Below are 18,021 nucleotides of genomic sequence, written 5' to 3'. Positions count from 1 at the left end.
GAAAATATGAACTCGTTTTGTCGGATGGATATACTGCACTCGCAAGGTCGTATGCCATCCCAAAAATGCAGTAACCTATAAAAACAATTTAAAAAATCGTTGATGTTGCCACAGCAATTTTACATTTAGCACGATATTCACATGATTATACAAAATCACTGGTCCGTCAATTATATTTGCCAAAGATAGCACTGCTCATCTTGATCCCAGACCACATTTAAAAGTACAAGTGGTACAAAATACTGCGACTAATTCACAACCAGCTGGAGCGATAGACAGACCCGGCACTGATATTTTGATGATACATTGCGTCAACGAGATTTATAACCTAGGATTTGCTGTACGTAAATCATTGTTGAAAGATGGTCGTAGAAGATTTGCATGCGCAATTCCGTCATCACATATTTTTGGATTTTGAAGAAACGTCAGGAAAGTTATCTTTGGAGCGAAACATAGAGTTGTACTATTGAGAAAGGTAATGAGAATGATGCTATTACCACCTCATGAAGTCGTGCGCGATTAAACAAGTAGACGCGTCGTTTTAAATAGATCTTAAAGCATAATGGTAAAGTAATATTATTTAAACTTTCACTGTGGATGCCAGTAATGACTCCAACAATTGCTGAAGAAGAAAAGTTTATACGCTTTATGAATTCAGGCGGAAAATCATTGTTATCATAGCTGACAGGAAACTACAGATGTAACTCAAAGTAATATTGCTGGGTTATTTACATGGCATGCTGCATCAGAATAAGGAGTTTCTGCACCAAGACATCGCTTTACAAAATGCTGATCGACTAAATAATGAAGAACATAGTCGGATGATATTTAACAGTTTTAATATTAATGAAGTTTCTTTACAGATAAATGGACATCAGGAACCAAATGAAGATAGAACGTTAAATTTTGAAAATAACTATGTAGCACGTGCATATCATCTTTTAATGACATTTATGGGGCGTGATCAAAATGCAGATAGTGGTTTATAAATATCACAGTTACATTTTGGAAATCTGTATCCGATCTACTCTTTTCCATTTGAGCATATAGAATTATTCAAACAATCTTTTGTTGATATTCATTTTAAAGCTCGCGTAAATCCAGGTGGTGGTGTTAATTACAGAGCAGTTATGCTCTGCGATAAAGCAATGTTTCTTGAAGCACTGGCGGACGAATGCGGGTTATTGACGTACGGATAGAAAACATTATACATTTTCGGTTGAAAATAACCTATTACTTAAAAATATGTCTTATCATCATGTAAGTATCAGTCTGACTGCTGGTCAGATTAAACAGTTTCAATCAAATTCAGCAAACAACTGTGGAACAAAAAGATCACTAAAAATATCAGATCACAGGTGGTCAAAATAAACTATCATTGTCAGAACGTCATCTCAGACATTTCAATAGCGCCAAATAATCAAAAACAGGCGTTAGACTCAATCTTTCTGCTGGGCAGTTAATGACCCAATTAAAACAGGCGGTAAATTTCCACTTCTTGCATCTATACCAGCGTTAATAGCCGCTGAAGCCTCAGCTGTTGCAAAAGCAGCTGCACTTGGTGCTGTTGGATCATTTGCCAAAACTGCTGCAGGGATGGCATTAAAGAAAGCAACAGAACGCGGATTTAACAAAAGACGTGGTCGAGGTCTAAGATTACTCCTTATCGATGCGGAGAAAATCTGAGACTTCCAGGAACAGTTCGTTAATCTTCCCAACATCAAAGTTTGATGTACCTGACGCTGCTAAAAATTAAATATAAATTGTTTGGAGGTGTTTTTCTGCGTGATCATTTACCAAAACAGCCATACAATACTGAATCTGGTATCATTAATCTCGTTAATGTTCCGGTCCTGGTAGTCATCGAGTGGCATACGCAATTGATCCACTTGGAATTGTTTATTTGGATTCGTTTGGGTTGGCGCCACCAAAAATATTTCAAATTACGTAAACACAATAAAAACTCCACTCTAGTATTCAACATTAACAACACAAACAATAACAGATCAGCCAATATGTGGGCGTGAAGTAATTTCTGTACTCTAGTATTCAACATTAACAACACAAACAATAACGGATCAGCCAATATGTGGGCGTGAAGTAATTTCTGTACTCGACGCTTAGTCATCATCAATGTTACCACCTCATGAATTACCACCTCAATTAAACAAGTAGACGCGTCGTTTTAAATAGATCTTAAAGTATAATGGTTTATATTTACGGAAGATCTTCCTCTAAACAAAAACTGAAAAAAAACCCCACGCAATAACTCATAAAAATATAAGTAAACAGATTAGTGATGAAATATCTGAATTATTAAATCTTGCAAATGTAGACCCAAACGAAAATGTTGTATTTCAAGAAAAACAAGGAAACTTAAAAACCAACAATCTTTCATTGAAAGATATTATCGTTAAAATTAACGGAGAAACTGAAAATAGCATACCTGTGTTTGAAAGTTATGGAAACATTAAATCCGGTGATACTATGTCAACGATATTATATAATATTCGTGGTGGAGTAAAAAAATCCAATGATACAATGGCTGGTTCTCTCAATATGTCTAATAAAAGAAATACTGATCTTAGAGAATCGGAATCAGACAATGACGCTGTAACGAAGAAATACACCCTTCCAATGATGAACTCGTTAGTTTCACTTAAAAATGAAATTAGCTCATATAGCACTGATTATACTACTATATGAACACATTTTCAGGTTTCGTAAAAGAAGAAATCAGATTGTTGATGACATTTTTTGGAAAACCACTCTCCGACATAAAAAAATTGATGACACTATAGTAAAACACATTAGCGTCTGGACAAGCATTATGGTCACCACTTAATAAATCCATCAAACATCGCGCTGAAGTTACCGGTTTATACAGGCTCTCAGTGGTTGGCGTTATTACATTTGCAATATCCACCACTATTTCACGGCGTTATCCACACGCCTAACTGCGTCAGGTGGATCTCCTGGATATATGTTATTGATGTTGGAGCAAAACGAAGATAGAACATTTACTGTGGAACCGGAAGAAGAAAAAAAAATCTCGGCTTAATTTACTTTTGGTGTTATGAATTAGTCATCAAATTCACACCTAATTAAATATAATGAACATTCCGATCAACGTTCAACGTGCAGCGCCACATTACATATATAATCAAGTACGTGAATGTAAAGGAACGAAAAATGTCGTTGATGAATATAAAGTGAGTGCAAAATAAATATCGCAGACGTGTAGTTATTGTTGACATAATTGTTTATTCGGCGTCTACTGTTATTGCTGGAACCGATGTATTATTATCAACAACAACAACATCGCTAGCGATGGCACAAGCAGTTGTAACAATTTGTGTTGTAGCTGCAACAATTACTGGCCATCTTAATATCATCGCAAAATATATGTACATGCACAAACACAAAATTCCATGATTAGATAAAAAATTACACACAGCGACGATAGCATACTCCAAATTATATTCGTTAATATCAACAAGTCTTAGTGATGGAAAAATATCCGGTTTTGAATTTACACAGATGATTAAAATTTGCAAAGAAGCAATGACTGTCATAGAATCCACGCCTGATTTTAATAATAATAATAATAATAATAATAATAATAAGAAGAAGAAGAAGAAGAAGAAGAATGTCAACGAAGAATGAATTACTACAACAGATTGTCGTTAATACAACACCGTCAAAAACAACGATGATATCGGTAAGCTCAACTAATCCATAATTATTATTATTATTATCATTATTATTATTTCCATTATCCTTACACACAAACATCTTTCCTTCAGAACCTCTTCCGACCCAAATAAAATGTCTTATCCAAAATCGGTAGATGGTGCTAATCTCTAGCCACACTGTTTCTTTCCTTTGGTTACAACTTCAGATTAGTTCAAAACATGCTGGTTCGCTATGCGATAGACTAAAGAACCCACTCTCCTATTATTTATGCACAATTTTGTCTTGTTATATCTCTTGTTGTAAATTGCCCCTAGTGATTCTGACATGCAGGAGTCTAGACTTTGTTTTGTAGATATTGTGTTGTCTTTGTTTAGTGTATGTCAGTGGCTATTTGTATTCAGTGGTGAAGAGCTTGTTAAGCTCAAAACTTTGAAAAACCGTTTTTAATTATATGTTGTCGATTTTGGTATATATATATATATATATATATATATATATATATATATATATATATATATATATATATATATATATATATATATATATATATATATATATATATATATATAATAATAATAATAATAATAATAATAATAATAATAATAATGAGGACTTTGTATAGCGCCTAATCTTTAGAAGCTCTAAGCGCTTTACAACTTTAGACAACACCTATAAGATAAGAAACATAATAATATTATTACAAAAACAAACAACATGAAATTAGAAAAATATTAAAAAAATAAAATGAAAAACATACTGAGAATATTTCAATTAGGAAACATTATTAGGTCTTTAAGTTTGTTCTTGCTGTCGAAATAAGTGAGTTTTGAGAGCCCTCTTGAATGTGATCACTGTGTCTTTCTAAGTTCAGTGGGCAATTCATTCCACGTTGCTGGGCCCTGGTATGCAAAAGAACGATGTCCATATGACTTTGTTTTCATACTTGGAATAATGAGTATACGATTGTCAGAAGAGGAGCGTAAGTATCTTGCTGGTGTGTACACATGGGTGAGGTCAGATAGGTATGTTGGACTAGAGTCCGACAGTGAAACGTAGCACAGAGAACAATTTTATGTTTGATTCTGGATCGAATGGATAGCCAGTGTAGGGTACAGAGCAGAGGGGAGGTGTGCTCTGATCGTGGTACTCTAAGTATGATCCGAGCAGCCGTGTTTTGAACTTTTTGAAGTTTATGGAGTAGATATTGAGATAAACCAGACAGAATTGAGTTACAATAGTTCAGTCTTGAAAGTACTAATGAACACACAAGTGTTTTAGTGGCATCAACTGAAAGATATTTGCGAATTGAGCTGATGCGTCTAAGCTCAAGATATGCAGCCTTGCATATGTTCATGACATGTTGGTGCATTGTGAGAGTACTGTCCAGAGTAACACCTAGGTTTCGTACTGATTGTGTGAATTTAATGTTGGCGTTGCTGATATTTATTGTTTTAGGTAAAGGATGTGAACGAGAAAGTCTTTGTGTTGTGATCAGAATGGCCTCAGTTTTATCATCATACATCTGCAGCTTGTTACAAGTCATCCATGATTTCACATCACAAATGCACCTCTCTACACCTTGGATGGTAGCATCAACTTCAGTTGGGTGGCTAGATTTGTATATTTGGGTGTCATCAGCGTACAATTGATGAGACACTGGATGATATATATATAAAGAGAGAGCTTAAACATATTTGTGTTAATTCAAAACATGTACAATTTTTCTCAGCTTTGTTAGCAAATATTTACTACTGTTATAAGGAAGCAACATAAAATGATCATATATAATCTTTCTACCGTTATAAGCATTGAATTTCAAAACGATCTGATATGATTTACGGTTTGGCAACATTTGAAAATGATAGTGTGCAAAGGCGTGCAGAAAAAAGTATCAAGCCGAATGTTACACCACGGTAACCGATCTGGACTGATTCGATGTTGGGAATCGAAACACGGTCCCTTCTTGTTGTGAAGCTATGCATGGGTTTGTAAGTTGAATTCACAAGAATTTCGATTAATTGTATTACTGAGGCACTGAAATGTATCAGTATGATATTTGGAACTACCCTCTTTTTCCAATTTGGAAATATCTCTTCCCTTATTTATTTCATTCAAACAGATATTTCGATATTAAGGAATAATTCATTTTTTTCTTCCCATACGATGGAGGTCCCTTCATTTCTTTCTCTCGATCAGGGTGAAAATATTTTAAGATATGCCAAGACTGTTCAGTTATGTAAGCAATCAGGTAGTGCCTTCGATAATACATACAACGGACTCAAAAATATAAAAACTATAACGTAATGCCAACCCAACGATTGTCCCCATATTAATCCGCTCAAGAAATACTTTAATAAAAATATATTTTTATTCATTGTCGAATGTACATATATTGGTAAAGCAAAATTTGCAAAACGTTCTGTCAAAAATTATTATAAATGTTCGGAACATATTTTTAGCGCTGTAGTTATTGCATAAGGAAATATCATTGCCAGAGAGTTAAAATATATGGGCGAATAGACGTTTTATTTGTCTATAGGATACGTAAAAAAGTAACAATGTATGTTTTACGTACAAGACATAAGGAAATGTATGACTAGCCGGGTGTTTCTCCATATATTGTTATATTCAATCCGCGTTTGTGACCTGGGCCATGTCATGATTGTATGTATGGTTTATAACTGTTCTGAATGATTACAAACCATCTGGCTTCAGCGGCTCTTATCTAAACATATGATAACTGAATTCCTTTCTTAAACATCCAATACTGTATCTAATCGTATTTCGTAAGTTTTAAGATTGTCTCTCTAGTCTGTTTGATTATGTTATCGATTCATATATAGTAATTCGTTTGACTAACATTGGTTGAGTTAAGAAGGTTAATGTCACTGAACAAATGTTACATGTACCAATGTGTTGTAACTTCCATTATCATGTCTGCTAAAATGTGGATCGACAGTAAACATGGCATTCAACCTCTCTCCAAGGCGACCCAGTCTTATTAGAGACCACGACAAAAGGTGAGTAATACGCGCACACGGTCTACTAGTTAGCCCTGTTGTGTTCCACAAGATTAGGAATGGGAGATTTTGATATAAAAGAAAAACGGAATTCCATCTATTTCTTTTCAAAAATGAAAGTTGAATGTTTAACCCTGTCTCTGACATTGGCCCTTCTTCTGATATAAAATGTGGCGCTCACTTACTCGTTTTGGACATTTCGACAGAAAATGGTATTATACCTGGCGATGGACAACTCTCCTAAACTTAGTATAATTAATTGAACTGTTACAATTAACAGTTTAGAAGTTACTTATTAATTACTAATTCTAAAGGAAATATTTTACTTCCAGTGACATTGTACAGGGCCAGGAACACATGCCCCAACTTGGATATTTCAATTTCTGCCACCCTTTTTGCAAGCTTGTCAGCAACACAAGTAATAAAACTTGATCGAGATCATGGCAAAGGTACTAGGGTATGTGTGGATATTTAAAACCTAATTGCTAACGCCCTTCTTTCCACCAACATTCACTGACAATATAAATGATGTGTGTAAAAATAAGAAGTCCTTAATAAATCTTTGAATATCAACTATTTGTGGAGAGATAATAAAACTTTTGACAACAAATTCTCAAAGAATTGTGAAAACTTGAGTTTAAATAAGCAGAAATGTGAGTGTACTGTCCAGATTAATGATGACAAGAAATCCCGCGACAGCCAAACAGATTATGATGTAGTATTCAAATAAATCCGAAACATACAATTCTTAAAGATAATATCGAACTATACATTTGATGATGCTTTCAATTCTTGACTTCCATAGATGATGCCATGCTGTAACATTATCATTGACTGTATAATTGTATATGTTAAATGTGTTCCATCTATACTTATCATATTTCAGTTTATGAACGAAGTACAAAGGCAGTTTTCAACATAATATCGTTTTATTCAAATTTACAATCAATATTATTTATTGTGCTGTTCCTGTGAGCCCCTCTGCAAATAAACAAAATAAATATTATGTTATAAACATGAAAAGCATGCATACAGCAAGTTTATTTGTTGCGCTTTACTTTACATTTAGAGCAATAAATATACATCTTTTGAACAAAGATAATATGTTTATGATGAAAAAGAAGAAAACCAGTAGCTATTTTACTTACTTCAGAGTACATTTAATCCACCTACTGTCTGAACTTTGCATTGTAAATTTTTTTGTGTTATTAATCATATTAAAATTTTCTGGTTATTAATTAGTCATATTGAAATTTGCTTGCGTTATTAATTAATCACATGGACATTTACGTGTGTTATTAATTAATCACATTGAAATTTTCTTGTGTTATTAATTAATCATATTGAAATTTTCTTGTGTTAATAATTAATAATTTTAAAATTTTCTTGTGTTATTAATTAATCATATTGAAATTTTCTTGTGTTATTAATTAATCAGATTGAAATTTTCTTGTGTTATTAATTAATCATATTGAAATTTTCTTGTGTTAATAATTAATCATATTGATATTTTCTTGTGTTATTAATTAACCATATTGAAATTTCTTGTGTTATTAATTAATCATATTGAATTTTAATCGTTCAGATTTTTTTCTGATGTATCAAAAGTAAGGTGTTTAATATTTAAGGTCTCGAAACTTAGAATCGACATATGCATGGAAGACATTGTGAATTGATGTCTCATGAAAAAACGGATATATATGGCAGCGATATCTGTTTCAAAATTGTTTTCTACATTATACGTTTCTCATAGGTAAGAACGTTTGAACTTACGAAGCAGGTTAACTGGATTCAAAGAGCCAGTGGCTGTTTGCAAAGCCCCAGAAAGAGCACCTTGTACTGTGTGGTGGACATCGGTCAGAGTGGACACAAGTTCTCCCGCCAGACCGGTGGCAGTGCCTGTCAGAGCTTGGCCAAGATTACTCAGCAGCTGTAAGCAATGTTGAAAAGAACAATGTAATTTTGAAATAAAAACAATGTTGAAGAAGTCCAGAGATATTTTGGTCCATATATGGTAAGTCACTCCAATGGGGCCATTATCTCTCTCTTTTATTTTCTCTTGACTTTAATCTGAGATTATTTCTTGAAGTACAGAAACGTATAGAAGGCTTTAATATTGTTGTCATATGCAGAAGAATTTGCACACACTTAGTTCAAATAAGAATGTACAAAGTAAATATAAGCAATTTTGTTCGTGGAAGCAATCTTGAATTTTTTCTTTTAATTTGATTATTTTATCCAGTTATTTCCCACCTGTTGTACATGCTGTACATGTGGAAAGAATTGTCCAGCCAGTTCTGAAGCAGTTTGTGTAAGACTTCCCAAAAGGCCATCAAGAAGGCCACGTCTTCTGTTGAGGAGAGCTTTCTCGACAAACTTGACCAGGTCTGCAGGAAGGCTTTCCATGATGACTGTCATCTGATGGCTGTGTGAGGCTTTTTCAAATAGAAATGGATATCAGCTATACCCAAATTTAATTACATGTGCGTGTTCATGCAATTGTAGCATTTGTTTAACTAGAGTAGATTTGTCGAAAAAGACTTTCGTGTTTCTGCAGGATAAGATGGCTAGACTAGGGACATTGAAGAAGACTTAATATTGCTGCAGTAAATTGGAAGTAGTCTCGAAACAAAAAAAGTATTACGGCTGACCAATCGTTAAGAGGATTACTAGATATGGAGTTTATTGGTCGTTGATTTTGATCTTGTATACATCCACTGATTTGATAATTTTTGCACAAGCAATTTGTGAACTTGATCATAATAATATACAACAGCAGAATTGATCCTACTTATATTTATAATATCAATATATTATCAATTATGTTGACACCACTATTTCCGTCCGACGGATTACTCATGGATTTCAAACACTGTCATCATTTTGTTTGCTAACTTTTCAGCAACTTCTAAGCCCTAATAAATTTCAACAAAATTACACAAACGTGAATGGCATTGCTATACACCAAAACTTTACAGCAAATGATGGTGATCTGATATGTTTCTTTTAGAAATATATAAAAATATGACAGAAGGGACATTTATTTCAATCAAATATCCAATGCCTTTGACCGTCAACATAGAATATATACTTACAGACAATTTGTTGGACCTTTTGTTTGAGTTGATCATGTGACAAAAACAGGGATTCAAAAGCCAGGGCCTGCAGTTCACGGACGGCAGCAGCATATTCCCCGTGGAGCTTGTCCTTCAGGTCAGTGGCAAACGAATTCAGGACATCTTTTGCTTTCTGTTCGATGACAGCACTGTATAAAATGAATATATGTTATCAAGTACATTTTTCCTAAATTAAAATTCCAGTTTAATTTACATAATGTTTGATGTATCTCAGATCCAACACGTGACACCTCTATTATTCCTGTTGTAAAATATATGATAACAGTGAGAAAAAAGAATATTTCTCCGAATCACATCAATAGTTTCTTGCATATATATATATATATATATATATATATATATATATATATATATATATATATATATATATATATATATATATCGTGTTGGGTATATTAAATAATTGTGTATTGGGGTATTTCTGAACATACCTTGACAGGTACCACGGTATACACGTACCACACTGTATGCCGTAATTATTTTGGGACCGACAACTTAATTTTCTGTTGGATGGGTAGAGGTTCTTTTTGTTTAATTTAGGGTTTTCAAATAGATGGACAAATATATCTTGGTCTGATTTATATCATACAGTAACATCTTATATCCATTATATCATCTTAAACAATTAACAGTCTTGATATTAAGGAAAATAAAATACATCGTTTCAAAAAATATCACATCTGATAATTACATGTCCCTATTTGACAATTATAGTAGATATAGGTACTATGTATATCGTATTGCTGTACACATTTAAAACTGTGATTAATGTGGAATGATTAATCTTACACCATATTTGACGCCCTGTAAAGAACATTGTCCTGATATTATAAAGATTACTGATACAAATAGAAAATCTTGATGATGTAGCCTACAATTTAATAGCTACACATCTGCAATCAATGGGATCTTGAATGGCATGCAAACACCCGGGCAATGTATTTGTCAGAGGGACAACGAACACGAAACACACGGACTGAACAAAGGAGAAAATATAGAGTGAACTCGAGAAATTAAATGAAATTCAGACAGAAAACAACTGCTTTTCTGAGAACATTTAGGATAATTATCGATCTTACAGACGAATTAAACCTTTTCAGCGCATTAACATACTTTCATTCTGAAATTTTTTGCAAAAGTTGGAATTGGCCAGAGTATCATTCACAAAATCCCTTTGGCCAACCATATTGACACATGTCTAACAGGTGATTAAAGATCAATAAATATATTTGTAATCTTTGAAATTAATTTGTGACAAATACAACTATGTGGAAGAAATATGGTTTTTATAATTATTTTGACAAGAGAAAAGAAGTAGTTCATCTGATACCATTAAACTAGTGAAAGGATTACTCGGGAATTTCCTCACACTCCTTACTAACGGAAACTATCGACGTACCGGTACAGTGAAAACGTACCGTGGTACCTGTCACTAAAAACAACATAATATTAGCAAACTGCTGACGGACATTAGATCAAAATATTCGAGGAGCTCACAGCACGTGTAAGTCACGTGATCTTCATATCACTGCCAGCGATAGTATTGGTCTGCAGCCAATAGGTGTTGGCACGTGTTAAGCGATACGTTCACCAGAAACCAAAAAGCTGAGAACCTTTACAAAATATTCCAGTAAGAAGGTTAGAGAAGCTTACATAAATATATTCGCCTAATGGCCTAATTGAGGTTCCATCCACTCGTCTGCACGAATACGTTTGCTTTTAATTGTAAGTGGTGGTTTTTTTGTTGGCCTGACTGACATTTATATTGGGCTAACGGCCAAATTGGGGTACCATCCACTCGACTGCACGAATACGTTTGCTTTTAATCGCATGTAGTGGCTTTTTTGTTGGCCTGACTGACATAAATGTATTCAGCTGATGGATAAATTGAGGTACCGTCCCTAGATTGCACGATTAAGCAACAACCACAGCTAACATGAACTTTTTTAAGTCAGTTCTGTACAGATAATGATCAAATCGCCCCCTTCCTATATGTCACGCACAACACAATTATTTACAATATAAATAGCGATATTTCAACGTTGAAAGGAAATTACAGATTCACGCTGCATTATACTCAATGTAATCCGTCACATATGAATACTTATCTGCCTATCATATCGTGTTTACTAATATAACACTAGACCGATCTAAGATACATACAAATAAAACGAAATCAATCAATCTGTTTGCTAATATAATACTTGTCATTACTAATGTACATACAAATCAATCGAATTCAAAGAATCTATTGATCTGTTTTAGTATATTCAAATACATTATACGGTACCTCACGGCTCTCTTCGCTCCGGTGTTTGTTGTTGTAGATGGATGCAGCAAGTTAAAGATAAGTTCTGAAAAAAAGAGTGATGTCACGATGAACACAAGAGAAAAGTCGTGATAAAAGGTATAAAATGAATACATAGTTTTTCATGCGAATTAGACCATATGCTTATATGTCTCCGCAAATAAAAAGCACAGATTTATTGAGACCCATAGTTGATTGCACACGTTGTTTAATATTTAAAAAATTAATAATAATATAAAAAAAATAAAAAAAAATAATACCGGAATGATCATATATGCTGGTGGACGACGTAAGCAGGATTACAAAAAGTTCTCATCGATGCTGAGAGACATTGTATGCATAATTACACAACACGTGTCATAGATGCTGGTGGACAATGTAAGCACAATTACACAACAGTTATCATAGATGTTCTTGGCAATGTATGCACAATTATACAAGAGCTATCGTAGATGTTGATGGTAATGTATGCACTGTTACACAACAGTTATCATATATGTTGTCGGTAATGTATGCACAATTATATAAGAGCTATCGTAGATGATGGTGGACCATGTAAGCACAATTACACAACAGTTATCATAGATGCTGGTGGTAATGTATGCACAATTATACAAGAATTATCGTAGATCCTGGTGGTAATGTATGCACAATTACACAACAGTTATAGATGCTGTGGACCATGTATGTACAATTACACAACAGTTCTTATAGATGCTGATGGTAATGTATGAACAATTATGCAAGAGTTATCGTAGATGCTGGTGGTAATGTAAGCACATTTACACAACCGTTATCATATATGCTGGTGGACCATGTAAGCACAATTACACAACAATTATTGTAGATGCTGGTGGTAATGTATGTAAAATTACACAACGGTTATCATAGATGCTGGTGGACAATGTATGCACAATTGCACAATAGTTATCATAGATGCTGGTGGTAACGTATGCAGAAGTAAACAAGAGTTATCATAGATGCTGATGGGCAAAAGAAGCATAATTATATAATAGTTATCAGAGATGCTGGTGAGCACGATTACAATACAGTTATCATATATGCTGGTGGACCATGTAAGCACAATTACACAACAATTATTGTAGATGCTGGTGGTAATGTATGTAAAATTACACAACGGTTATCATAGATGCTGGTGGACAATGTATGCACAATTGCACAATAGTTATCATAGATGCTGGTGGTAACGTATGCACAAGTAAACAAGAGTTATCATAGATGCTGATGGGCAAAAGAAGCATAATTATATAATAGTTATCAGAGATGCTGGTGGATAAGGTAAGCACGATTACAATACAGTTATCATAGATGCTGGTGGTAATGTATGCACAATTATGCAACAGTTATCATATATGCTGGTGGTAATGTAGACAAATTACACAAGAATTATCATAGATACTGGTGGTAATGTATGCACAATTACACAATAGTTATCATATATGCTGGTGGTAATGTATGCATAATTATAGAACAGTTATCGTAGATGCTGGTGGTAATGTAAACAAAATTACACAAGAGTTATCATAGATGCTGGTGGTAATGTATGAGTAATTATAGAACAGTTATCATAGATGCTGGTGGTAATGTATGAATAATTATAGAACAGTTATCGTAGATGCTGGTGGTAATGTATGCGTAATTATAGAACAGTTATCGTAGATGTTAAAGAAGATTGGTGTCAATTGACAATGTAAGGCTAAACAAATTATTTCACAGAGATCTCCGTTACGGTGAAATGAACTGAGCATATTCTAATAATATCTCAAGTATTAAGTACATGATATCGATTTCTAGCGTTTCTAAGAAACACGAATCGTAACGAAAATATAAGATTAATATTCTATTGAAAATTAACATACAATGTAAAAGTAAATATCCCTCATGAAATCATTTTTTTAAAAAACAGAAAATGTTTGCATTTTTGGGGCTGGGAGTTGGAGTGGGGTGGTAGATGTGTCGGTGATAACTATCTTCATTGAAATACTACATCATACATACAGTACGTATAAAATACTAAGGCAAAACAAGAGTAAAACATAATAATTTTCCACTTCTTTCCCAACATGCAATCCTCACAACAATTAACATAGGGTTTGCTAGCTAATTTTCTAACATGATATTCAAGTGGTGCATAGTTATGACAAATGCATGATTTCCTGTAACATATTAGGACGTCTTACATAATTCATTGAATGACCCCCATAAGTCAAATTTTATGCAAATGGTATTTTTATCGTACGATTATCCTTATTATTTGTATCATATGATGACCCTTATTATTTGCATGATATGATGATCCTCATTATTTGTATAATATGATGATCCTCATTATTTGTATCATACGATGATCCTCATTATTTGTATCATACGATGATCCTCATTATTTGTATAATACGATGATCCTCATTATTTGTATCATACGATGATCCTCAATATTTGTATAATATGATGATCCTCATTATTTGTATCATACGATGATCCTCATTATTTGTATTATACGATGATCCTCATTATTTGTATAACATGATGATCCTCATTATTTGTATCATACGATGATCCTCATTATTTGTATAATATGATGATCCTCATTATTTGTATCATACGATGATCCCCATTATTTGTACCATACGGTTATCCTTATTAGTTGTATCATTATGTTGTCTTTTTAGTTGTATCATATGATTATCCTTTTTATTTTATCATACGATTATCCTTGCTATGTGTGTCATATGAATATTGTTATTATATGTATCATACAATTATCCTGCTTATTTTGTATCATATGATTATCCTTATTATTTGTATAATGCGGTTATCCTTATTATTTGTACAATAGATTATCCTTATGATATTTATCATGTGATTTTTCCTTTTTATTGTATCATTGATTTTTCTTATGATTTTCATTTATTATGCCGTGTCTTTCACTATAAATATAATTGCTTTCCCTAAGACAAGATAAGACTGCCTATCTGGGCTGGCTGAAGCCGGTATTGAACCCGCGACTTTTGGATTACGATGCTCTGCGAACTGATCTACCCAGAACAGAAATAAAGTTTCTAAAAGAATTTTTGTCTCAACATTTTGAACTTAATTTTACATAACAATCTGTTGTCGCAATAGCATTGCATTTAGTACGTTTTTAACTTTGACACAATACTTTGTGTACACCTGAACAAAAGTCAAATGTGATTACGATGTGCGTATTTGTTCATTGAACGGATATAAACTGAGTTTTCAACATTATGAACCAACAATGTTTTCTATACTCCGGTACGACTGTCCGGTATTCTTAAAAGTAATGCTAAAATGAGTGCCCTGTGCATCAAAAAGCTCAAAAACAAGGAATTAAGGAGAATTACCAGGAATGTGTTATTCAGTAGATTAGTAGCACAAGGACAATAAGGGACTGGCTGCCACCCAATGCTAAAGGGTCATGATGTTCAAGTTATTACTGCCCGACCTATCAGATACATCTGTTGGACCATACAGAACACGTGGTTAGAATTATTCAGTTATGTAATCATTGCGATTGGCTGCCTCTTACTCATGGACATTCAATTGTACTAATGAGTAATCCCTAGTATCGGCTGTCTCTTATGGACATTGAATTATACTAATGCATAATCCCTGGTATCGACTGTCTCTAATGGATATTGAATTATACTAATCCATAATCCCTGGTATCGACTGTCTCTGTGGGTATTGAATTATACTAATGCATAATCCCTGGTATCGGCTGTCTCTTATGGACATTGAATTTTACTAATGCATAACCCCTGGTATCGACTGTCTTTAATGGACAATGAATTATACTAATGCATAATCCCTGGTATGGGCTGTCTCTTATGGACATTGAATTATACTAATGCATAATCCCTGGTATCGACTGTCTCTAATGGACATTTAATTATTCTAATGCATAATCCCTGGTATCGACTGTCTTTTATGGACATTGAATTATACTAATGCATAATCCCTGGTATCGACGGTCTCTGTGGATATTGAATTATACTAATGCATAGTCCCTGGTATCTGCTGTCTCTTATGGACATTGAATTTTACTAACGCATAACCCTTGGTATCGACTGTCTCTTATGGACATTGAATTATACTAATGCATAATCCCTGGAATGGACTGTCTCTTATGGACATTGAATTATACTAATGCATCACCCCTGGTATCGGCTGTCTCTTACTTAAGGATATTTAACTGTAATATTGCAGATCAAAATGATGATAAGAAAATATACAACTGAACAAATATTATGGATGCCTGCGTGAATTTCTCATATTCAAGTCAAGTTGGTATTACATATTTTCAGTTTTATGTGCAGTCAAGCTGCATCAACAGACTTTAAAATTTATCTTTGATGGTAATTAGCGTGCCTTTCCTAGATAACGTCATGAACATATCCACTACAGTAACTACAGCAACTAGAAATATTCCAAAGTACGTGGAAATTACTGAAATAACTTACGGACGGCCCCATTAGTCAACAGTTGCGTCCCTTGTGAAAGGGCCTGGTTCAATAGGCCGCTTCCAGTAGACAAGGCAGTATTTCCAAGCTGCTGAAAAGTGTTTCCAAATGTTTGGCTGAGTTGTTGAAGCTGTTCCTTCAATTTATTTAAAGCATCTGTAAATACGTTAGCCTCTATCCTGGTGGAGGCCAGGGCAATGAGAACTGCAAATGCCAGAAACTTCATCCTGGAATTGACAAGAATGTATCATCTTGAATGGTATACTTGAAAATTATGTATTCTGTTGAAACTTCTTGTATTTGAATTTAGTGCCAAGAATCACTTTAGGAGGTCTCAGTTATATAAATAGATGCAATGGAAAAATACAGAGAACAATTAAGCTGTTTCGAAGAAGATTAATCAAACGCTATAAATAAAATGAAAAGATTATTATGTTCTTTTATGTGCACTGTGAAAGTCTGTCATGTTATGAAAGAAGAAATAATCAAGACACATTCACATTTGATACACTTGAGAGATTCTAAAGGTATCTATTATGTCAACATAAAGTGACAAATCCAAAATTAGTTTTTATATCACACCCGTATTCATTTGGCTAAAAGTGGTTGTCTATATTATTTTTAAAAGGTATATATTATGTGAACATAAAGTGATAAATCCAAAATTAGTTTTCGTATAACACCGGTTATCTTTATGCCAAACGTGTTGTTATTTTTAAAGTCTTTATTTGTCGGAAAAAATATTCACCAAAACTCTTTTTCACGAGATAAACATTGCATCTTCAAATGTCAATGACACGTGCAGGAGATGAATCTTCAGCAAATATCTTTATATTAACTTGTGATTTGGAATGAAAAAAAAACACAGTTATGGACATGACATGAAATGCATAGATACGACAGTTTTTGTTCTTTTTCCAAAATGGTCCTTATTTAATATCAGAAAGACTATTTTTGTTTCTGGTGATCGTCAAGTAATGCATACTCATAATTCGTTTTGGTAATAGGTTTCCTACCTGTTCCGTAAATCAAATGAGGAAGAGTGTATGGACATTCAGTGCAAATAAGGTCCTATAAATACGCTACATATATGGCCCTATCTACAGACAGTAGAGGTGTGTCTTAGACGTTTGAAAATGCGACATCTGTTTTCCTTTTAGGAATTTCTCAGCAGAGAGGTGCCATTGTTCTATAACGACATGCATGATAAAAACACGATTCGGTAGTGTGTACTGAAGAATATTGCTTTGGAAGCAAGACAAAGTCACATTTACGACAACGAGACGTAGATCGTTGACTTAATCAGTCTATAGCTTTTCAAATGAAAGATAAGTATGGTTTGCACAGTAACGACTATT

General features: G+C 33.7%; 1 protein-coding gene across 1 annotated transcript in view; it reads right to left on the bottom strand.

Moving 5' to 3' along the window:
* Positions 1-17,806, bottom strand: part of LOC149800362 (uncharacterized) — a 176,357-nt gene extending 158,551 nt beyond the window's left edge. Inside the window, exons 1-6 of the mRNA XM_089958398.1 lie at positions 17,680-17,806; positions 16,664-16,890; positions 12,144-12,207; positions 9,812-9,981; positions 8,970-9,151; positions 8,490-8,646 (exon numbers count right to left, since the gene is read on the bottom strand). Coding sequence (XP_089814524.1) covers positions 8,490-8,646; positions 8,970-9,151; positions 9,812-9,981; positions 12,144-12,207; positions 16,664-16,890; positions 17,680-17,717 — 838 coding nt within the window. The 5' untranslated portion in view covers positions 17,718-17,806. The remainder of the gene's footprint in view (positions 1-8,489; positions 8,647-8,969; positions 9,152-9,811; positions 9,982-12,143; positions 12,208-16,663; positions 16,891-17,679) is intronic.
* Between the last annotated feature and the right edge of the window lie 215 nt (positions 17,807-18,021).

Source organism: Sinohyriopsis cumingii, chromosome 5, assembly GCF_028554795.1.
Source record: "Sinohyriopsis cumingii isolate HCF-2022 chromosome 5, ASM2855479v2, whole genome shotgun sequence".
Classification (NCBI taxonomy): Eukaryota; Metazoa; Mollusca; class Bivalvia; order Unionida; family Unionidae; genus Sinohyriopsis; species Sinohyriopsis cumingii.
The sequence above is the reverse complement of the archived record's forward strand: the minus strand, read 5'-3'. Positions and strand labels throughout refer to the sequence as shown.